Source organism: Mustela putorius, unplaced genomic scaffold, assembly GCF_011764305.1.
Source record: "Mustela putorius furo isolate JIRA1106 unplaced genomic scaffold, ASM1176430v1.1 tig00000589_pilon_pilon_pilon, whole genome shotgun sequence".
NCBI classification, from domain to species: domain Eukaryota; kingdom Metazoa; phylum Chordata; class Mammalia; order Carnivora; family Mustelidae; genus Mustela; species Mustela putorius.
Genome location: NW_025421425.1, coordinates 5867792 through 5892301, shown reverse-complemented (window position 1 = coordinate 5892301; position 24510 = coordinate 5867792). Strand labels below are relative to the sequence as shown.

General features: G+C 47.8%; 1 protein-coding gene across 4 annotated transcripts in view; it reads right to left on the bottom strand.

The window, feature by feature from the left end:
- Positions 1-24510, bottom strand: part of TRIO (trio Rho guanine nucleotide exchange factor) — a 224991-nt gene that overhangs the window by 116378 nt on the left and 84103 nt on the right. For all 4 annotated transcript variants that reach the window (XM_013060766.1, XM_013060767.2, XM_045082027.1 and 1 more), the window contains 9 exons: positions 19684-19853; positions 18543-18717; positions 14106-14301; positions 13146-13312; positions 11023-11142; positions 9372-9563; positions 8742-8891; positions 5263-5377; positions 1687-1802 (listed from right to left, as the gene is read on the bottom strand). In XM_013060766.1, coding sequence (XP_012916220.1) covers positions 1687-1802; positions 5263-5377; positions 8742-8891; positions 9372-9563; positions 11023-11142; positions 13146-13312; positions 14106-14301; positions 18543-18717; positions 19684-19853 — 1401 coding nt within the window. The remainder of the gene's footprint in view (positions 1-1686; positions 1803-5262; positions 5378-8741; positions 8892-9371; positions 9564-11022; positions 11143-13145; positions 13313-14105; positions 14302-18542; positions 18718-19683; positions 19854-24510) is intronic.

Sequence of the window (24510 nt, the reverse complement as noted above, 5' to 3'; positions counted from 1 at the left end):
AATGCCAGCGGGGAGCCTGGGGAGAGCACTGAGGAGGCCAGAGGAGCCTGGGAAGTCCGAGGGCCGGGACTCGCCCCCAGAGCCGGGGCCTGAATCAGCACTCTGCATTCCTGCCAGTTAAGCTCAGGGTGCCGTGCATCAGGGAGCGCCTCCAGAACTGGGGTTATAGATAAGCAGTTTCAGTGCAGGACTGTGAGCACAGTACAGAACAGAACCCAATAGGCTTGCAAAGGCCAGCACTTCCAGATTTCATTTTGGGCAAATGAACTGACTTCAGGAAAAAGCAACAACACATTCCATTGTTTTTCTCTATTAAAGTAATTATTTACAATTGTGTTCTCTGTAGCTAAATGACTGCTAGTCTTTCGGCAGAGAAACAATAAAGAAAGACATATGAGAAGAGATTATGAGACAATCTCTACTTAGAAACAAAATTAGGCCCCGTAAGTCTGAAATTTGGTTGAACTGTCATTAAATAAAATATATTTAAACACTGAAAAATGCTGCTTGCCACTTCTGTTGGGACTCTAACTACTTCTGGTAACATCAGCAGAGATAAGGGAAGGGCTGAAGCTGGTGCCAGGTCTACAGTCCAGGAGCTCTGGCTTACTAGCCTCAGGGGAACTAAGCCGTTCTGAGCCCCTCACTGCCCACCTGAAACCAATACTGACCAAATCGAAAATATTCTCCCTAAGTGGGAATGAGGAAAATTCAATCTTTCTTGAGCTAAAAGATTTAACTGAATGCCAACTCTGTGGCAGGCACCGGTGAAATTAGAAGACTGTCCATGTCTGATACAGTGACCACGACCCACAGCACTGAAGAGGCCCCAGTGACTTTAAGCTCCCCGACATGCAGAACACGAGATGGCTCACACAGGTGTTCTGCAAGCAAGACTTCTGCCCTCCGTGCCCTCCCGACTCTCTACATTCTGGACCAACAGCTTACGGATTCCTGTGCTACCGTTAATGCCAAGAAGTAACAGGAATCGTAGTTCATGTTAGGGTCAGACAGACTTTACCCTAAAACGATCTTCCACGATTAACCATACTGGTGGAAGCACTTATCCTAAAATGACTTCAGAAGACGGAAACTCTAGCCTTACCTTTTTACTTATTTTTTAAGTAGGCTCTACACCCACCATGCGGCTTGAACTCATGACCCTGAGATCAGGAGTCCTGTGCTCTACTAAGTGAGCAAGCCCCATGCTCCGCAAATGCACTCTCTTGAAGTCTCTGAATTAGTTAACTGCATGAACATTTTTTAACTGCTGAATTCTTAGAAATTCTGAAACATTTCTTACCTAATTTTAGCTCAAGTTATCTGAAGAACAAAATTTTATCTTGAAAATATAATTACAGCAAAAAACAACAAAAAACCCACCCACTATAGTATTTCTACAAGTACAGAACCTAGCTTCTGCAACAATTTTTGAATCATTGTCATTAGGGCTTGTACCTGGTGGTCTTATGTCTGAGCTAATGGCAGGGGAGGCCAGCTGTGTGACACACTTGCTGAGGGCCCAAATCACATTTTTACAGGGTAGGGGTTTTCTTTTCATGATAAATTTATTTAAAAGACATGACTGTTTTGATCATTTGAAAGTGGTTTTCAGAAACGGCTGATGTGTCAAGAGCCACCCAGTGGAGGCCAGAGAGCATGGGGGAGCCTGGTGTAATGACCGACCTGCTTGGCACTTCGTTCAAAGACCACGTACTGCTGGCACTGGTCTAGCCGTCTCTTTCTCATGGTCCAATAATGCAATACCCTGTTCTCCCGCTGGAAGAGTTCATTCAAGATATCTAAGAGAGCAAAAACAAAGACGTATGTTGGTACTTACAAGCAGTGGAAACACTTGCAAAATCCCATCCAATGTTATTTAAAGACTTTATGCAAATGTCAGTGCAAGACAGAGTATTAGATTAAGGGCCACACAGCTTGCTCTCCCCACTCAGTGAGTGAGTGTGTCCACCAGAGCTCTCCTTCTGCTCTTACCCCAATCGGTTATCTTATGATTGAGGTCATGGGAAACTGAAGGCTGACGTCCAATATCTCGCGTTATCTGGATGAGTGGGATAAGCTATGCATCCCCTGAAGGGCAATCTGACAATGGCTGGAAAAACTTCAGGAGTAGGTAATTTGTTCAACAACATTAAAACCTTCTTGTAGAAGTTATTTAGTATATAGGATCTATATCATAATGGTGAAGTACTAGAAGAAAAGTTTTTTTTCTTCTCCTTTTTTTAAAAAATAAAGACAAAAACAAAAATATAAATCATTAGGAGGAGCAAGGACACGAAGCAGAGAAGCATGGAGCCAGAAAGGCCAAAAAACCCCGATAGATTAAAAAAAAAAAAAAAAAATCCCACCATAACAGTACAGCACCAATAAAAAGCAAGTTAAAATTATTGGAAAAATATAAGACACAGACAAAATGTACTTGCTAGTCAGAAAAAAGATGAAAGGTTCATTAGAAAAATGAGCAAAGTGTAAAAAGATTTATTTTTATTTTTAGATTTTACTTATTTATTTGAGAGAGTGATCGTGCAAGAGAGCGTGAGCACAAGCAGGTGGAGGGGCAGAGGGAGAGGAAGAAGAGACTCTCCTCTGAGCAGGGAGCCCTACATGGGGCTCAATCCCAGGACCCTGGGATCATGACCTGAGCTGAAAGCAGACGCTTACCTGACTAAGCCATCCGGGTGCCCCGAGCAAAGCATATAAACGTGAAGCTTGTAACATGACCACTAAATACACACAAACATGTTTAACCTCACTCAAACAAAGAGGCCATCCCGCACGCTTTTCCTGCAAGCACTGGTGCTATCCAGCACTGGCAGGATGGGGGGAGAGGAACATGCATGGGTGACCCCGTGTTACTGAGGGGAAACAGCACCACTCTTGCAGCGGGCACTCTGGCAATAGGTGGCATCACCGGAAGCGCGCACATCTCTGAACCAGCAATTTATCCTTCAGATGTACGGCGCTTACACAAGCCATATGTACTCGGGTGCATGAACATGAAGGCACTGTTTGGAAAAACTGGCAGTGACATCTGAGCCCAACTAGGGGACAGGTTAAGACAACTATGAAATCATTTTACTGGACATTAGATATCCATATGATAGAGCAGATCTTTAAAGTCTGATATAGAAAGAGGACTAAGATACATTATTATTAAGTAGACTCGACACCCCGTGTTGGGAGCCCAATCTGAGGCTTGCACTTACCACCCTGCGATCAAGACCTGAGCTGAGATCAAGAGTTAGATGCTTAACATGAACCTGTGAGCAGGATTTACGAGGGAGCTCGGTGGTCATGCTCCACTATCTTTACTGAAAAAGGAAACTAATGTAGTGACACAAATTAAGACTTTGAAGTTTGAGGCTAGTTAAAAAATTAAGCTACCATTTAAATAAAAACATCACGTGTAAAACTAACATGAGCCAATGGGTCATTTCCAGGCTCTTCTTTCTACAGTCCCTGCCTGGGGCCCGACTGACTTGGGGAGAGTAAGCGGCCAGGCAGAGCATGGAGCACCCCACCGGGACTAGGACGGAAACCGTCCTGGGGCTTCCTCATGCCCCTGAAGGACTATCTGGGGTCCTGGGACACAGTCTCTTCCGGCACCATCACCCTTACGTGGATTTACTGCACTGTTACACATGTAAATCTCTTGTCCCCAAGTGCCCAATGAGAGAAACGGGACATTTCGGTTTTAGCTCTTCAGAGCATCCAGAATGATAACACAGAGCAGCAAACACAGTGACCACCCAGTAAGTGTGCATGTGGGACACACACTCCTCACACGCACACACACCCCTCGGACTGGTACAACGTGGTAAGGATCCTTACATCTGCGATCAAAGAAAGCCGAGTACAACCAACAACCAAAGGCAATACTGATGGAGGAGAGAAAGGCAGTGACGGTCATAGGAAATGAGCCAAATGAACTGATCACCAATGCCAGTAACTTGCTGAGAAGTGGCTGTGTTAGTCACTCATCTCCCCGAGAGAGAAACCCACCAAAGATGACTCTCCTCTGTGTAGCCTGGGGACTCTACCAATGTGACATTTTTCTGTAACAACTCTGACAGATGAATCCAGATGAACAAGGAGGGAATATAAGGTACAAAAGTTTCTGCCCATTGTATGGGTTTAAAAAGTGAGATGAATCATTTGTTAATGGGTTATGAAACCCAACTCTGAGCGCTCAGGCTGTGGGCCCAGGTTCCTCCTCTGCTTACTGCCAGCCTCTGAAGCCCCCCGGGAGGACGGCAGGGGCCTTGCTGTCAAGACTCTCTCAAACTCTTATTCATTTTTCTGAGGATCTATTTCCAAGTCATCTTAATTGTAAAAAACAAAACAAAACAAAACAAACAAACAAACAAACAACTATGATTAAATCCAAGTTTTAAGTTAGAGAACACCTTCATGTATTTTCATTGTTAAGTACTCAGTCAGAATTCTAAAGTAAAAACCCTCGGTCCCCCTTGCTTCTATTCATACTGATCCTATTAACAGTTTAGTATCAAATTTTCCCAGATCAGTTTCTACGCACTTATATTATATATATGCATACATAAAAACATACCTTTATAGACTTTTACACTCAAATGATACCAAAAGGTATGATATTTGGCAATTTGATTTTATTAATGTTTTAAGTATATAGAATCAATAATACCTTCCAGCAAAAATTTGGTGTACAATTTCCTGACTTGAACTTTTAAAAGTATTTGACTATAGATAAATTCTGGTTTTCCCCAATTTACAATATTTTCCCTTGCTTGCACAAAATAGTCCATGCTAATAAATATCATGCTGCATTTTGTCCCTGCTTATACTCTTCAACTTTATTCAACAAAGTATCAATCTATATCATTTGCTTCATATTTTATTATTAGTCAAAGGTAACTGCCAAGAATGTTAATATGAAACAGACATTTAAAATGAAGCCGTGGGTGGCTCAATCCGTTAAGCAGTTAAGCGGCTGCGGCTGCTTGGCCCAGGTCATGATTCCAGGGTCTGGAGGTCAAGCCCCGCATCAGGCTCCCTGCTCACTGGGGGGTCTGCGTCTCCCTCTCCCTCTGCTGCTCCCCCAGCTTGTGCTTGTGCTCTCTCAAATAAATAAATAAAATATAAAAATTTAAAAATAAAACATAAAAACAAATAAAATGAAGCCCTGGATGTCAGGATCTTCGAACACTTCTTGCCAAACAACTCGTACTGCTCGCCAGTAGAATGACTCGTAGTGGTACTCACTTTTTACTTGTTGTTCAGGGGCTTTGATATGTGTCACCATTCCTGGCATGTTGACACTGTTCCTGTGCAGGTATTTCAAGAAGACATCTGCATTCCTTCTAGCGAGTGTGCAAGCCTAAGAGATACATGGAGGGCAGCGTGTTGTTAACATGACTTAGACAAACACGTGTTTTGAGTACATACGGACGACAACACCATACAGCTCTAACGCATGTCTTGACCTAAAACATTCATCGGGCCAACTTGCGGTTTGGAGAGTGCATAGGTTATATCCTCTTTCAATTTAAAAAAAAAATCTGTCTTGGAGCTCTTGCTCTGATGAAGCCAGCTGCTGTGTTGAGCGCCACCCTACAGAGAGGCGCACGGGGCAGGGGACTGAGAGTGGCTGCTGGCAGTCAGAGGGAGAAGCTGGAGGCCTTCTCCTGCTAGGTCTTGAGCTGACCACATCTCCCAGGCAACACCCTGACTACAGCCTTGGGAGAAACCTTGACTCAGAGCACCCAGCTAAGCTGTGCCCGGATTTCTAGAAAAAGCAGACAGTATTTTCAGCTTTCCAAGTCATAGATTTTCTGTCTCCCTGTTGCCAGTACTGAACCCAGCCACTGTGGAGGAAAGCAGCCACGGGCAGCACGGAGATGGGGAGAGCAGATGGATTCAGCTCTCAGGGGCTTAGACTGCCAACACCTGGGGTGAGCCGTCAGTTTGGGGGTGCCTTGATTTGTGGTGTTACTATGGCAATAGATAACTGGTGGATTCCACATTTATAAACCAAATAAGTTAATTTTACTAATATATTTTTAAAAAACAAGAGGAAAAATATTCTTAATTATATTTGAGTTGGAAATATCTTATCCATTTCCTATCTCCTTTCCGGAGTTACTCTTTCTTCCAGAAGCTCTGTCTCCTCCTTCAGATACAGGGTATTTAGGCCACAATCTGGACAAGACACAGGGAGCTCATTGTTTCTGGGTGGTCACTGTTTCCAGGCCTTTGCAGTAGATGGAGTTGGGACAGTTTTTAATTAAAAGAAGAACGTATCCTGAGTCTCCTCAGATTAGCCTGAAATCGGCTGCGTTCCAAACAGTGAGGAAGCGGCAGTGGACGACCGTGGTTATGCGAGGAGGACGTCAGAGCCAACCTGACTGGAAGGAGCTTCCATGAATGGGACGAGTTGAGTATAAAAGGATAAATGACTGCAATTGATCAAAATATACCAAATATCTTAAAATCCAGGAAGACAGAACAAAAATTAATCCTATGTAGAGGTTGCCAGGGCAAACAACCCATTATTCTGAAAATGATAAGCAAATGGAAAGATTCAAGCACTTAGCCTGCCTTCTCTGGACACATTCTGTTTGAGAGTAACCAAATAGCTAAGGAGGGAATAATTCTAGCTCATCAAGGCAGAAGAAGACAGAATCTCACCATTCTGCCACTCCTAACGTGGCATTCTCACCCCAGGGTACTAGGCCCATCAGGTAAATGCAGACAGAGAAGCACATGATGGATGAACGGACTCCGCACATCTGAAGCACTGGGAAGTCCTCGTATCACACAGACACAAAGAGAAGCGGAACTCGTGTGCCTCCTAACAGAACACCAGGTATGCGGAGCACACGCGCACACACACTCACACTCCAGCCTGAATTGAAATGAGGCTCTCAACAGAACACACTTAGAGAATCCAGGATGGCACAAAATGACTCCCCAGGATGCAATTACAGAAATCCAGAGGGAGAGAAATGCTACAGCCTGGGTGACTTACTTCTTCAGCTAATAGATAGTAATAAAAGAGGGGCTGGTATTTAGATTAAAAGAGGCTTCAGAAATATGTCAATACAGTCAACAGGCGGACCGTGTTTGAATCCTGATTAAAACCACATATAAAAGACAATATTGGTCAATTTGAACCAATTGAATTCAATTGGACAATTGAAATGGGAAATTTGAACACTGTTGGATTTTGTATAAGAGATACTGTTAATTTCCAGGATCTAATAATGATATTGCAGTTGTTTCAGAAAGGCAGAATTTACTGTTTAGATACATATGGAAGTATTTACAAATAAAATGATGTAACATCTAGAATTTAAAGCAGCCCAGGGAAGGTGGGCATTATGCCCAGGTGCCGATGTTTACAGACACTGGATAAGGACCCAGGAGTTTGTTACCTGTTCTATTTTTGTATGTATCTTTAAACTTTCATAGTGAAAAGTTTAAAGATATCCAATACACAGACACTAGTGAACCTAGCTGAGTAAAGGAATGTGAACAGATCAGTGAGTATTTTATTTTATAATTTTATTTAAGTATCTGTCTTACTTAGACTACGGAGTATTTAATTCTGCTTTATTCTGAATGGACTGCAGAAAAAGAGAGGCAAATTATGAGGGTTCCAACCGAAATGTCCTCACAGTGGCGGGCATTTCATAAACGTAACAAGCAAGGACACATAAGGCCGGAGCTTTCAAGTCCCCTTTGAAATGGTTCAGCTGGAGGCTGAGGGAGTCACCAGCCGCTTTCCCACCCTGATCAGCTAAAAAGAAAGTCATGTGATGGAAACTCAAAACAAATGACCAGATAGAATTTTCTAAGAGTTACAATCTGTTCTCCCAGACTAAACAGTAACTCTGTCAGGACAGACATCACCTTCGGGATGGAAACAGAAACTATGAAATGTAACAGGAAATGGGGTCGGGAGGTCAGAAGGCCAAAGCAAAACTCAATAAAGTGACAATGAAAAGCACACACCGCACCTATTCTTGAAGGTCTGAGTGACGACAGGTAGAGCCTCAGAAGATTGTCAAGAGTGAAAGAACGCATCACAGAAACATGGAAATGTTGCCCAATGTTTTAAGCACCTTGTAGAACATCTGGGTGATTTAGGTACACACACGACAGGCAACTAGAGAACCTCCTCATTTAAAGCTTCTCAGAGTCCAGACTTCCAGCCGGGCTTGAATGGGATTAAGTTTCTTTTGCAGGAAATGCTTCCTGAACGAAGTAACCAACCCTGCATACCACAAGAGCTGTTCCTGCTTTGGGTCTACTCTGCACTGGGTTCAGGCTTTATTTCTAAAAAGGCTGAATTTCCAAAGGAAGATTCTTTAAGCTATAGGCATTTCTGTCTCACCAAATCAGTCAGTCTCTGCTCAGAATCATCTGGTGTTCTGATGTCCACCCAGGCCCTATTCACAGGGGTTTCCAGCTCTCTGGGAAAACCAGAGTGCAAATCACAAATGGAAGATTTTAAGACTTTCTCTGACCAGCTGGCCCGGGGCTGATGCAATGTCACACAGGGGAAAGCTGCAGGTGGGGGGAGCCCCCGGGGACGTGGAGGCAGCCAGACGCCTGGCACGTGGGGACATCTGTGGTTCTCTGACGGGACAGTCCAGACCCTGCCACCTTCAGGCAAACCCTCCCACGTCTGTGTCCCCTGTTCAGAGAGGCACCAGCACCCCAAAGGGCTGCCTACATACCTTCAGGAATGCTTCCTTTTGCTCCAGATGCTTGCTGATCATTGGAGTGACATGGTCTGTCTCCGAGTTGGGGCCCAGCTTGTCAGCTCCTCCACACCAGTCCTCTTCTCTCTTGTACTCCTGCTCCAGGCTCTCGAGGACACTGCAGACCTGTGAGCAGAGGAGTTGCAGGCTCAGAGCAGGCCGGTCAGGCACAGGTCAGCATCTCTGGCAAGTGTGGCAGGTCATATGCTGGGGACAAAGGTGCTGGCCTGGGGACCAAGACCATCGGAAGGAACCATGGGCTCTGTCTTAAGCGAGGACAAATGCAGGGGACAAAGCAGGCAGTAGACAGGCCTTTCAGAACAAAAACCAAATAAAAGCAGAATTCCTGGTCTCTCTCTGGTGTGTTTCAGCCTATGTATTTAAATGAGAGGAAAACGAAGGTCTTCTCAGCTCCTTTCCAACCTATTACTCTTTGATTCCTGAGATAAGCAGTAATTCTTCTACTTCTAGAATGCTCTTCCCTGCCTGCAGTTGAACTGACGGGCTTAGTAATGACTGCGGGGTTAATGACAGAGCTGTCCGATAAAACGCAGCTCAACATAAAAGGCTGGTCAGGAGCCCAGGGCACAGGACCTGCCTCCTCACCTGCTCTGAGGTTTTGTAGAAGGCGACAGACGCGTTCACGAGCTTGAGGCGGTCTTCCATCTTGAGCATGAGCTGCTGCCAGTGGGAGGCCACCTTCTCGGCGCAGTCCCGAATCATGTCCATGTCGTAGTGATTGGCCTGCAGCATGGCTTCTGCCTTCTGCTGCACCTGCAGGGCGCTCTGGTGTGTTTTCTAAGGAAATAGAAAGGAGAAGGGATGCTTACTTAACAGGGCTGCCATGCTTTTACTGGAAAGGAACACGGAAGGCTGCTGTGGTACCGCTCCTCCTGTTTTTATAGAAACAACTTCACTTAATACTCATTAGGACACTTCCACAAACACAGCAGACTGCTCGGTCAAAAAAAGAAGAAGAAGAAGAAGAAGTTGTTTTCATAGTTTTCATGCCTAACAACAATTGCATTTATATTTAAATTACCTAATGAAGATGAAATTCATTATGACATTCCAGAATGGGTCCCCATCGTGGGGTTCTCAGCTTGAGAAATAGCAGAGAAAAGCCTTAAGAGCCAATACTCTGAAAAAGCTGCTGAAATGTTCCAAGTTTATTCTTCCTATTGAGCTTCCTTATAACAGCAGCTGGAGGCACACAGACACATGGAGAAAAGGTGGCCACCCTGAATGCCTTTTTCATTTTTACCTTAAACTTTAGACTTGAGTAAAAAGTTTTCAAGAACTATAGACCTTTAAAAAGAGAGAGAGAGAAACCTAATTCAAAGCCAGGAAGGAGCTAAGGGTATACTCTGGAGGCTCATGCCATATTAAAATATGAAAATAACATCAGAAACCCAGTAGGAATTCCTGCTTGTGGATGTTCATTAGAAGATTCCGTGAGGGGCTGACAGGTCAGATTCTCCCAAAGAAGAATCACAGCACCAGACAGAAGAGCAGTTAGTGGGAGTACATGGGTCTCTGTGGACACAGAGTAATTTTCTTTTTCTACTTTTTTTTTTTTTTGCCACAGCAAAATTTTGCATTTTACTAGAAAGGTACTAAATGACCCCACAAAAGATTATATGCAACATGACCAACGCTGTCCTTCACCCAGACACACTGACACGTATTAGCAACTTAATTATTAGAAATCACTAGGCATAGCGTATAGTTTTCAGAAGATGCCTAGAGTCTGGGCTTCAGGAAGAAGTGTTAATATGTGTCTGTTGGAGCTGAGTAGTTGAAAATACGTCCATCTTGAAAATAAATTAATGGTATTTTCTGTGGCTTTTTTCTCAATGTATATAACAAGTAATCTGTAATCAAATGCTCTTTTTCCCAATACCTTGAGACTACCTACCATAATTAACTCCCCCCTCCCCAAAAACACAACAAATAATTAATTCATGTGCCGTGACAGTGAATCTGAGCGGGCCTGGACCTGGCCTGGCACTGACCCACGAAGGTGAGGACTGCTGCTTGGAACCAGGGTCGAGGAGTTCCATGGACGGTGCTGTTTATTGGTGATGTGCACAGCTCTGCTCTGTCCAGGAGCATGTGGCAAGACCCGCAAAACGTAAAGCCCCTCAGCCCAGACTCCAGCTAGGGTTCTCAGGTGCAGGTGCTCCTGGCAGCGGGGGCTCAGCAGACCAGGAGGGAGGCGGGAGGCGGGAGGCGGGAGGCGGGCCGGCATCCCTACCTCGATGGCGTGCTGGAACTGCTCGTGCTCCCTCTGCAGCTGCTCTGCCTCTTGCAACGAGCTGGCTGTGATGAGTCCAGCGTTCAGCATCGACTCTCCGTTGCGGATCCAGCCCAGCACCTGAAACACGACACGGGGACCTCCAAGCATCAGCCCCCCGCAGGAGATCCCCCTGTGGGCCAGCAGGGACACGAGCCACTCGGACAAGGTGCTCAAGCTGCTCGTGTCAGCTGTGAAGCACGGGTTTCCTTATGATCCCTCTGCCGACAGCCTGACGTCTTTCCACAGTATCCGATCCTGAGTGCTGCATTTTAAAATTAAATCAGTTCTCTTACAGCTTCAAATGGGTGCCGAAGAGGTGGGGAGTCCGGAGGATTGTGATTATTAGGCCACAGGTCAAAACAGATTATGATGACCTATTAGAATATCTACTACCACAATTCCCTGAAAATGTGGTGCCTAGGTGGCTCAGTCAATTTAGCCTCTGCCTTCCCAGGCATGATCCCAGGGTCCTGGGCTCCCTGCTCAGCGGGGAGTCTGCTCCTTCCTCTCCCTCTGCCCCTCCACTCCTGCTCATGCGTGCACCCGCACACTCGCTCTCTCTCAAGTAAATAAAATCTTTAGAAAAAACACGAAATAATTCCCTGATAACCAAGAAAAATATTTTTCATTCCTTTTTAAATAAATATGCAAAATTAGCAAACTGTTTAATAAGGGAACTGTTTTATTTCACCAACATACTTTCCAATTTAGTGCCAGTGCTAAACGGCCCGCTAACCGAAGAACAGATTCCCCGGAGCTCCGAGGCTCAGGGTCGCCCCCTGGGATTCTCAGCATCACACACCAACAAGAGCAACCCAACTGTGGCAACCACAGGACTGTGGAAGGTCACCACGGGTAGTTATTTGTGGCACAGACCGTTGCTTACCTACCCAATACCTACTTCTCCTCATCTTCTGTCTCAGAAAGCCCTGACTCTGGGGGGTGGGGAGCGGAGGTTAAAAGAAAGCCACTTCACTGCCCCGCCACCATTGCTCCGTTACAGTCAGGACTCTCTCTCCAGCTACTGAGACCAGCACCGTGTGAACACCCTTCTTCTCTGAGGCAAATGCTGATTCCTCCCCATTATGTCTTATCCCTCCTGCTGCCTGGAAAGTGCTGGGGAGCCAGGGCTACAGCAGCCGCCTGACAGCTTGTCGCCCATGTATCTACCTGACCTGTCCTGTGCCACGCAGACGCCAGTCAGTAATTTCTGAGCACCACTTTTAGACTGTTATAGGCGAATGCAATTCCTCGTGAATAGTTTATGCCTTTGTTTCTCAGACACACTGTTTTGTTTTTAGCAAGAAGGAACGTTTTATTAACTGGTCTTTAAGAGGCAGATCACGATACCTCATCTCACCACATGGGAGACCAGCAAATGCTCCTTAAAGCTCTCCAGTGTGAGAGTGTATCTGCCGGAGTGTGGGTGCCGCCCACTTAGGGCCCACACCTGCTCACACTCCAGAGGCCCCTTCTCCCCCTGCTCAACCTAACACACACTTTTCTGTGTCTCCACCGGAATCCCAGAAAGCCCTACTTTCCCTGTATCACGGCGGTAGGAGTGGTTTCTCTGATCATGAGATAAAATGTCACATACACGAGGAGTGTGCACAGGAATCCCATCGGCCAGGAGCCAGGAGCAGCCCCTTGCTGACGTTCCATTTTCATCTGGCCATGCTCTCTGAGATAGGACAGTGGAGCAGGCTGCCCACAGGAGACAACCCTAGCCCTCTCTGGCCTGTGACCCCATGCAGACTGAAAACAGCCGATCTGGCAGAACAATCCTACAGTTATTTAGCCTGAGAAGCAACGTGCTCAGTTTCAACAAGAGACCACCAAGGACAAAACAAACTAAGCAGACGTTCCCTTCCGGTGATCCACCTGCTGGGCGGGGAAGGTCTCCCACTGCAGAGGAAGCACATGGCGGTCCAGGCACTGGCTCTGCCCTTGCCTCCGAGCTGTGGCCATATGGAGATTCACACCATGCTTCCAACAGCTGTGCTCTGTGTCCCAGGTGGCCAGGAGGTCCCTCCCCGGAGGGCTAGTAGCGTGGGGTCCCTCGAGGCCGGCAGCTGGCTTACCTGCTTCACTTCGGCCTGTAGATGGCGAAGCTGCACGCACTGCTCCAGGTGCTTCCGATGCTGTTCCGCCGCCACGTCCAGCTCCTGCTGCTTCTCGTGGAGGAACTCCAGCAAGTCCTGGACCCGAGTTGCCATGTCCACGTCTCTATCGCAAAGCAGCTCCACGCCTGCGGACAATGAAGGGAGAGCCCAGAGGTTGATGGGCACATCTGCCGCTCTTCAGCCACACAACACACACTGCACTTTTGTGAAGATGATTTGCCCCACCCGGAACAGGCCTGTTACCTAGAATGCCAAGTGCAAGGAAGGCGGAGTGGGCAGAGGAGTGTTTACATGTGCATGCCAGGGGGTCTGTAAGAATGTATCTGATGTGTTCCAAAGCAAAACGGAATGTAGAGCTAATCAAACCAAACCCATTTCCCATCAATCTGTTTCTGCAGTGGTAACTGGGCACTCGAGCCCCTTGGCTTGACCAGTGAGCGAATTTGGGCTTGTTTTTGCTGCACCTCCACTGGCACCCAGCTTACTCTTCAGGAAGCATTTAATCGGATTTGTGTAAAATGAGGAATGGAGCAGCAGGTTGCTGCTAAGTTTCAAGCACTAGGGACATCTCTCTACATTTCTGAGCCTAGAGTGACATCTGCTGGTAACACATCAGCTAAGACAGGAAAGGAAGGATGTGATCATCTTGAGATTCCCATTTCACTTGTGGATGTACAACCGGAGTTCACGCTCCCTGAGATGACAGGCAAGAGTAACAAGGGTAAGGACACTAATCGTAATGTTACACGTGATCACAGGACGTGGAAATAAAACGGCAAACTGTTCCTTCTGAAGAGCCGGTACCCAGAATATCTACATCACGGTGGCTCACTAAACTTTGCGGCCGGCACACTAACAGGTTGAGTTCCTGTATGACATGATAACACCGCAACTGACAGCATGACATGCACTCCTTACCGGAGGCCTGAACTTCATTGACATACTGCAGAAGGTCCTGCCCTTGGTGGATGACATCGAAGGTCAAGTTGTTCATGGTCAGAGCTTTGTCTGCATGGTGCTGGAGGCGCTGTTCTGCTATCGTGAGATCTTCCGTGTCAAAGTCGTTCATTTGCTGAGAAAGCTCATCGTTCCAAGACTCAAGGTCTGAGATGATCTGACAAAGGAGAGTACCTTCTTAGGATCAAGACTTAGAAAATAAGTATTTGCCGCAGCATCTCACTGTGCCAAGCAAGGAAGGAAGGGACTAATGTGACCATGTCCAAAGGACATGGAAGCCAGCTATAGGGGCTCCCACAAGCCACAGATGGGGCAGTTAAATTAAAAAAAAAAAAAAATCTATCATGAGTGAATAAAATTTAAAAAATCTATAAAAACACATTAATTCCTAATGATTTTTTTTTTAAAAGAAGAAGGGTAAAAAGCTTAAAATTAAATGAAAAACTCCTCTGATTAGAAGTTGTCTGCAAACCAACCTTTATCTAGAACCTGGTAAAAGAGATAATTATTTAAACCTTTGATAACAATGAAGGAAGGTTTCCATTTATAGATAGATCTAGTTATTAAATGTAGAAACAATAAAATTATAAAGTTCTTTTCTAATCCTGTATTGAAATCCTAGTGAAGTAACGCTTCGGGCCAGGACCATCAATGTGCAGTCAACTACAATGGAAGGGATGGAGGGACTTCACGGGAGGGTCAGGCCGCCAGCCCTTAACCCCACAGACCAACATGAGCTCCCTAAAGAAGTGGGACCAGATAGGACCAGCCACCTAAGAAGTGAAGCCGTGGCCCCTGGGAGCATCTGGCACAGAAATGGAATGCGAATCTTAACCACGTCTTTACGCTGAACTTTCAAGTTTATAGGAAATACCAGGAAAAGAAAAAACAGAAGAAAATCACTAAGTGAACGTAGAACATGGGACCTAATTTCTTCTGCTAACGCAGTCATTCCAACAAGTCACAAGCAGGAAATAAAAGAAGGGTGGATGGAGAGATGATTCTGGATGGAAAGACTATCAGCCACACAAGCGATGCCCACACCTCCCCGCCCCCAGGCAGCTGCAGAGGTCTAAGCAGGGGCTGGGTGTTAGTTAGCGATCAAGGACTCTGATTGGTGAGGGGTGGTAGACTGTGGTTATGTGGGAAAAGGCCTTACTTTGTAGAGATATTTACGAAAGTCAGAAGGTGGCAAAACTTGGCTCTAGGACACTACCGCACAACAGTAATAAGAGTGGGGATGTTTGCAGCAAGAAGACACAATCCTGCCCCATCTGGGAGACAGGCATGTGGACGTTCGCTGCATCACCCTTGCTACTTGGGAGTCGGTTTGAAAACTTTCATAATCTACTTTTTAAAATTAAGGCTAAAAATTATGAAACCCAGAAAGAAGGAAAAAATCTCTTGTGAAAGAATACTATATTACCTCTACCTCAGTGGAATAACCTTTCCCATGAGTCCCGATTTCCTTATCCAGATGAGCAGTGACTACCTGAGTGTAAAAATCTGACGTGAGAGAGGTCACATTGAACCTAGCTAGGAGATGGGAAGTAATAAAAACTGCAAGCTTCCCCAGACTCCTAGAGCACAAATCTTCTGGATTTATTCAGTCATTAGTAGGGTCTGCATATAGTATGTGTATTCACATTAATTTATTAAATTGGGCTAATTTATAAGATTAATAAATTTTAAAAATATTAAATTATGCATAAGCCAAAGTCACTGAGGGAAAATATTTTTTAAAAGGAAAGAGTCAGGGCACCTGGGTGGCTCAGTGGGTTAAAGCCTCTGCCTTCGGCTCAGGTCATGATCCCAGGGTCCTGGGATCGAGCCCCACATCTGGCTCTCTGCTCCGCAGGGAGCCTGCTTCCTCCTCTCTCTCTGCCTACCTGCCATCTCTGTCAAATAAATAAATAAAATCTTTTAAAAAAAATTAAAAAAAAAAAAAAGGAAAGAGTTTAATCTTCATCTCTACCCTAAGGGGAATTTTCTTTCTTAAGGTCCCTTTTCTGACACTGAGGTAGGAGAGGGTTAGATGTGGCTGAGACAGACTCAGCAATATGTCTCATGGAAAATGCATCAGGCTCAGACAACACTCAAGAGCAGATAACAAACAAGGATGAATGTTCTAGAACCAGCAGGATTCAAAACTACTCACTGAGCTTAAAGAAACCCTGGCAATGGCCGTGATCAAAGGATCATCAGGCAAAAATCCCACCCAAAGTTTATCATTAAAGCTTCTTAACCATACAAGAGAAGACAGGAAATCGGTGACAAAAACAAAGCTCAAGAAAGTGGAAGTCATTTTTGAACACAAATTCTTTGGAGAAGTAACTTTGTTTTTAATTGGATCCCAAATGTTTATGAATTCTACAAGTTCCTCTTCGTCAATGTACATATAACTGTGCTCCATAGTGACTGTCACAGAATGTTAGTCAGATTTTGTTGTTCTCAGACCAACAGAGCAGACTTTATCTGGAACATCAGCAGTCTGAGACTACAGTATTCCTAAGCCATAGAAAACCTAAATCCACTTTTGAGAGATGGCAAGACTATGAGATAAAAGAGATATCAGGGATTTTTTTAAAAATTGGCCAAGGAACAGTAAGTTTCTTCCACAAAGATAACTCCATGCCTCCTACGGGCAGTAGGATGGAGCATTTTCCCAGATAAGGGACAAAATCCCAGGCGAAGCCTCAATTGTTCGGGTTTTCCTATTTCAGGATTATTCCAGAGAAAAGAGATTCTTGGGCTAAAACATTCTAAAAGCTTTTAAAGTACATTTTAGCTGGCCTGTGACTGAACGGCAGGTTTAATGCCCTCACCTCAGGGAAGCACTAGCCCCTGGCCTGACACACTGGCTTTCTTACGGCCCCTTGGAATTTTGTGGCTTTGGGGTGGGGAAAACTGTGTTTCTGGTTCCTGAGCTACATTTTAAAATACTGCTTTGTTGAAAATGGAAAGACAATTAGAATCTTTTTTTTCCTCTAAAGTTGCAGCAATGCAAATGAAGGCAAGAGATTTTCTTTAACTATCACAAGGTCTTGAAGAAAAACTTCAAATCATGCCTGATTGCTCTATGTTTCCTCACTGAAGCTACTCAAGAGCAGCTAAGTTTATCAAAGCAATTCATGTGAGTAGAGGCCACAGAGGAAAAGAGGCAAGCTGGGTCCTCTGTTCATACGGTCTGCAACCTAGAACTGGCACACGGCACCAGCCACGGGCAGGCCCTTCATGAGCTCCGCACAGGGGTCCGTTTCTCTACACGGCTTCATGTGGCTGCAAAGGCCATGACACTGAGAACAGATTTTACCAGACAACGTGCCTGGGATTTAAGTCTTTTCTTGTCATGAACCAATGATGACAATGAAAATAGCCAAGAAGGCTTTTCTTTAATGAAAACACTGATGAAGTTTAGATAGATGGTTGACCAGACTCCCAAGAGGCCCTGCACCAGACCTGGCCCAGTTCCTGTACAGCACATCAAGACCCCCACTCAGAACTGGGCCTACAGACAGGCCTGAGAGAAGCAGGCGAGGCCCACTCCTGGCAAAGGGTCCTCCCCTGAGCGGAGAGAAGTGAAGCGGTCTGCACACGGCCCAGCCATCACCCCTCTGCCTTCAGCGGCACTGAGGGTCTGGGTCTGCACGCCCTCGAGGCACTAGCATGGGGCAGGCAGACCCGACAGACTCTGCTGGGCAGTCACAGGACCAGTGGGCAGGCTGCAGGTACCTGGACAGGGACTTGCTCTCCGAGCTGACGGGCACAAGGAAAGAGGCCTCCCCAAGGCTGGAGTGAGTTTTGGTTCATCACGTCCCACAGACAGATGTGGCGCCATCCAATTATACTTACTTCTGCTTGTACTTCATCAAGTTCAAAAATAAGACCTTCTCTGACACAGAATTAAGAACCGCCCTTTTGTCGAAGAAAAAGAAAAGAAACCTCACATATAAGGTGTAATATTTAGATAATAAGAATGAAAGATCATGTGAACACACTTCTGTGAAGAAACTGGCCTTCAGACTGCCAAAACTGCCATCGGCACAGGCGAGGCCTGTTCTCACTGTCTGGGAGGAGGCTGGGCCGGGGCAGCAGGAAGGAGAAGTGAGGGCCCGGAGCGCAGGTGGGAGCCTGAGCTGCACAGACCGGGAGGGTGGCGTAGGACCCCGAGTGGCTTACACAAGCGACTTGGAGGCAGCTGGGCTTCCCTCCCCATGGGCTCTGCTCTTCCCTCCCCTGCCCTGCAGTGCGGCCTCCAGCAGGGGCCGATAGTTCCCAGGGCCAGGGGCGCTCCCCCCTCCCTCCCTCCCTCCATCTGTCCGTCCGTCCTCCCCCTTGCAGGAGGAAGGAGAGGAGCAGGTGCGGCAGCAGCCATGCCGCAGAGCAGCGCACACTCACGTCGATGGCGTCCCTCTCGAAGATGCGCAGCTGCAGGAAGAGCTCTAGCTTGATCTTGCGCTCCTGGAAGAGCTCTTCCATCTGTGCTTGCGCCTCGTCCAGCTGCTGCAGCACCGTCTCGATGTGGCTGATGGAGCTGTTGTGGGGGGTCTTGTTGCTGGAGATGGCCGAGTCCCTGCGGAAGGGCAGAAGGGGCCGGGACAGGCATGAGAAAGTCTCCCATTGTCAGACGCCAGATCCGGCCGGCCTCGCGGACTTCGGAGGGGGAAGAAGGCTGGCAGGAAGCCGGCCGCTGGCCTCCGAAAATGGAATCGGCAGCCCCTCCCGCCACACAAGGCTGGGCTTCCTCCCGCAAGCAAGCTGCCAGGTTGGAGGCCACACCGGAGGAACCCCTCCGCAACCCCCCACCCCCGTCGCTCTCAAAGGAAGTCTCTGGCGGAAAGTAACTTCAGGGAGGCTCCACGGTAGCCGCTCCTCTCCTTAGGCAGAGAGAACAGAATAGACGCTCCCCGTCTGCTGCACGTGGTGGGGTCGGAGCGGCACCAAGGGGTTCAACTCCAATGCAATCAATTCAGCCCCAAAAGTCACTTTCGCCCAGCTGCTGGCAAAGTGAGCATCCTGTGAAGTTCTCAGTCACGATTCAAACACCGTCCTGAGTGAGCCACTAACACGACTCTGCTCCGGGCCCACTTCCCGCTCGGAGGAGCACCTCAGGTCAGGTCCGCCCCTCCCCAAAGTCCTGGTCTCCCTGAGCCCCAACTCTGAGGACAAGGACCCCCATTATCCTCTAGGGAGGAATGTCGGACACAGTCCTCGGAGATTTAAATCAATCTGGTCTGTGAAGAAATTTCAATAATCATTAGGTAAGTGTGAAGAGGAAATACTACTAAAAGCAGAGCGCTGGGAAAGCATCTCAGTCTGCTGCCATGAGAGAAACCCTCGAGTCAGAAAGACGGTGGGAGAGAAAAGCAGAGAAGAGAAAGAAAGGGCTGTTGCTCTCCTCTGCGTGCAGAGGGAGTGCCTGTTCTCCACCGCGCCGGGCGGGCGGGGGGTCACGGCTCATTGTTCAGGGAAGGGGAAATCTCTGGCCCGATTTCAAAGCGCCCGCGCCCGGCAGGAGGACGGGGACAAGGCGGCCCACCTCAGCTGCTGGATGAGGTCCTCCCCTTCCTTGATCACGTTGACGGTCACTTGCAGGGTCGTCTGCTGCTGCTGGCCGAAGCGCTTGATGAGGTCCTGCACGGCCTCCACCGACTCGGCGTACACGTCATCCAGCAGCTCCTTCTGCAGCTCCTCTAGCCATGTCCACAGCTGCGGAGGGCAGAGCGCGGTGAGGCCGGGCCACGGCCCCCGCCCCGGCTGCGCCCCCGGCTGCGCCCCCTGCCCCCCGAAGGCCTGGCGCCTGGCGCGGATGCCAAGCGACGGGGCTGAGGGAGCGGGTAGCAACCCGCTCCCAGGGAGGGGAGGGCGGCGGGAAAGGGAGCGCCCCGAGCGGGCCCGGGGAGCCCAGCACACTGGGCAGTTTGCAACCACCGCCTGGTGAAAATAAACAGGCAGAGAGCCCAAGGGGACTGTCACAAAAGAGAAGAGGAAAGGGAAGGGAAGTTACTCTTTCCGATTCTTCTTAGGCTCAATCCCAGCGTAAGAGAAGGAAGAAAAGACCCCCTCCGCCAACCGAAACATCTGCTAAGCATAACGCATTCCTTTACACATCCTCTGACTCTCGCTTAGCAGATGGACAGTTTTATTTTATTTTTAGCAGGGGCACTACAACCCATTATTAATTATTAAACCACTGCTCAGATGGGGCCACTTTACAGGGCTCAGAGAAGGAGGCAGCGTGCCGTGTGCGGAATAAATTCACCACCAGGCCTGGCAGAGACTGCAAGGTGGCCCCGCTCAGTAACGTCGCCTCGGGCCACGGCCAACCCGGCCACGACGCAGTCCTTTTGGGGAAGGAGTGTGCCTCTCGAAAACACATCAGACCTCACTGGTACGAACACTCAGGATATGTCTGGGGACGTGGAGGGGCAAAGACAACTTGGAAGGGCAGTGGCAAGAACCAAGAAGGATCTCGGGTGCCGCGGGAGCCCAGCACATCGCCCAGCTTCCCGCAAGCCCGCTACCTCCCTCCACCTCCGGGGGGAGCCACTGAGCAAACTGGGAAAGATGGCTGATTGCACCGGGCAGGCAGGCCCTGGTGGCTTGGAGGAGAAACAGCTTCCTGCTTCCTCAGGGATGTAAGATTCACCCCCTTCCCCGCATCTTCCACGTGTCCCTGACAGACCGCACGTCCACCCCTGACGCTGACCAGCCTCGGTGGCCCAAATGGCAACACCGTGCTTGCCAAAATACACGCTGTGTGGGGTCTTCTGAGTTCATCTTCTTTTGAAAATTGCTTTCCTGAGGTAAAGAAATGACACTCAAGAAACTGCAGGAATTTCCAGGATATAATTTGCAAAGTTTTAGAACATGGACTCACCCACGAAAATACCCCTGCTGTCCACAGTGAACAGCTCCATCGCCCCAAAAAGTCTTCCTGCGCCCTGCTGGGCAATCACCTTCACTATAGATTAGCTTGCATTTTCTTAAAAAGTATACAAATGGAATCATACCCTAGGAACTCTATTTTTGGTCTGGTTTCTTTCCTTCAACACTTGTTGACATCGCCCATAGTACAGTGTGTATCAACAGCCCACACCTTTCTTACTGTGGGACAGTGTCCCAGTCTCTGTGTGTGACACAGGGTAGCCGCTCACCTGGTAAGGACATCGAAGTTGTTTCCATTTTTGGCCATTACAAATATAATTCCTTTGAATACCTGTTCACAGTCTCTGTATAAACTATGTTTTCCCTTTTTAAACAGTAAATAAATAGGTGTACAGTGGCTACATTGTATGACAGGTGTATGTTTAAATTTTTAACAAACTGCCAAACTTCCCACATGCCCGTACCATGGCACATTTCTGACAGCAGCCTTTGAAAGTTCCAATGCCTGTGCATCCTCACCAATATCTGAGGTCAGTCTTTAACTTCAGTTGTTCTAGAGAATGCCATCTCCTTGTGGTTTTAATGAGCAATTTCCTACTTGCTAACGATGGCAAACCCAAGCTAACCCTCTAAGAATTCTTTTGTTGTTAAAGGTAGATTTAGTTATGTCAGTATTTTAAATACAGCAGGTCAATTTAAAAATAAGGGAAGTGGGGTGCCTGGGTGGCTCAGTAGGTTAAAAATAAGGGAAGTGATAGCAAAGGACTTATTGTTCAGTCAAGCTACCTGTGACCCGAGGAGTTCATTTTACTAAAAATGTTAAATAAAACATCTGTTAACTTTTTACTATCCACACATTTTTGTGTATAAGTTAGCAAACTTATTCCAGAATTTTGATTTAAAGGGGTTTTAGAGGTAGGCTCGTTCACCTCTTTGATCTTATAGATTAAGGAAAAGCAGCCCAAGTGCTGAAGTCACCCACCCGACACGGGCAAAACCAAGTGCTGGGGCCGAGCTAGTGGCAAAGAACCCTCCAGTTGCCATCACACTTGGCACTAATACTGTCCATCGACACCAAAAGTACCATTTGTAGAGTCACCATATAAATACGGACAAATGCCCTGCACCCTCAATAAAGATCCATTATTAAGAACATACTCTTTCGGGTTTGTTGTTGTTTGCTGTCCTCTGAACCTTGTGAACATGGTTGCTGCCTTTGTAAATACCAGGAAGGATGGCAGCATCACGGCCAGGGGGACCCTCCCGGTCTGTTCTGGTACTTCCTAGGAAAACCTTCCAAGTCTACAGGCGACACTGTGCAGCAGGGGTATGGGGGATTCAGATGCTCTAACACAGCACTGCCTCTGTGACCTCAGAGATCCTCGACTTTCCCTGAGACTCGGCTCGCTACAGCAGGGACCCTCAGACCAACACTGGCCTCAGCAAGTCACTCCGAGGGCGGGAGACAGACGCTGCGGGAGCACACCGGCGCATCAGAGGTGCCCTCAACAGACTTAACTCCTTAAGCATGGTGACCCACTCCAATCAACTCAAAAACCAACATTCGCTAAAACAAACCAAGAATGTGCCAGCGAGCAGTAACAGTTTTACCAACACATTTTATCGAGTCAAAATATTTATCCCAAAACATCCAGGGTCCGTTATCCAATAGGCAGGCTTTTCCAGCTGCAATGGTTTCACCAACTTCCTGGTAACCTGCCTCCCACGTGCTGCCCACAGAGAAGACCCCCTCAGCCACATCGGGGGGCGCTATAGCCCTCCCCACCCTCGCCTTCCTGTCCTGAGACAAACACTATGGAAGGTGGACCTCAATTATGCTCAATTATGCTGATTCCAGTGTAAAAATTAAAAACAAATAAACACTTCAAGTCCCTTTCTTTCCAAATCTCACTGTCATCTTCCGCCCTCTTCACAGGCTGCACCAGAGCTGCTCCTACCTCGTCACTGTGACAGAACCCAGGGAAAGGAGGGTCCCCGGAGCACAGCTGCCTGGGAACTGGTCCTGGCTCACGGGTGAACCACGGTGCACACGTAAGGAATGGACAGAGGCGCCACACGTCACACAGCTGGGTCTCTAGACTCAGGGGAGCTGAACGCACAAGCAAATGCACAGCCAGGAAGGGCGGCTCTCTTTCACGGTCACTCAGCAGAAGCTGCACTGAGGAGAAGCAGCGTCAGGGTGCCAAGCCCACCCCACAGGTCGACCCCGCATCACGGAAGGGGGTATGGGGCTTCTCAGAGAACCAGCTGGTCCACAGAGCACTGGAGCCAGTGGGGGCCTCTGTTTTGACTTACACCACACACATGATAGCCGGGTCATCGGAACACCAAGACAGACGAGTATCTCTTCTCTCAAATTTATGGAGAAAACAGAGAGACAATTGAAGACCGCTAGAAAAACACTACGATATCAACTCAACAGAACAGCACGAATGCAGACATCTGGTAGAGACGGTGCCGCACAGGACCCATCTGGTCCCTCCAGGGGCACACACAGCACGTAGGCGGCCCAACCCTCCTCGCTGCCCCTGATCCCACAGCTGGGGCAGGCCTCTGGCTCATCAGCTTGCCAGGCCCCTCCAGGAGCCCTGGCCCAGCACCCTTCTTGCCCCAGGTGCCCTAGATGCCACGTGGACCCAAGAGGGCTCTGCGTCCCTTCCTGATGCTTGCTTGGCGGCCTCTCCCCAGACTCAGCTGTGAGCCCTAACTCACAACCCAGCCTGTGGGACAGGATGGGGCATGGGGTACAAAATCCCTCTTCTCCAGCAAATCTGACCTAAAACACATCACTTAGATTACGAAACCGTATTAACGAGCCTTTCTCCTCTACACTGCAGGGAGGAAGAGACCAAAACCCACAGCTGGAACTGCCCCGAGGCACAAGCACAAGTGCTCCTACAGAACTCCACCGCCGCAGCCCACGAGTTCCACGAGTTTCCGGTTTATCACCTCTCCTAAGAGGTGATCTGGAGTAACAATGAAGAGTGTGGGCTCTGAATCTAGACTGCCTGACACCCCATCCTGACTTAACATCCCAGGCCGCAGCCTTGGGCCGGTTACTGGGCCGGTCTCCATCTCGGGCTTCTCATCTCGCACGAGCCTGGCAGCAATGCCTCCCTAAGGGAGCCGCGGCCCGGAGGAAAGGGGACGGCACACCAAGCAGAGTGAAGAAACAAGTAGATGTGAGCCGCGAGCGCAAGTTCTGTTCTTGCGAGAAAAACACATCTAAGAAAAAAACACAAAGTTTTAAGTCTTTTTTCTCTAGATATTTTTCAAAACATATCCAGGTTCCTACCTATTGTTCAAAATATGTCACTGAGTCTGGTAGACTCAACACCATCCCACGTTTAAGTCTTTTTACACCTAAAAATAGGAGGAAAAGGTGCTAGAGTGAGTATGCCAGAGTCCGCAGAACTCACTTCCCTTGGGTTGCAGGGGAAACGCCATGCGGACCTGC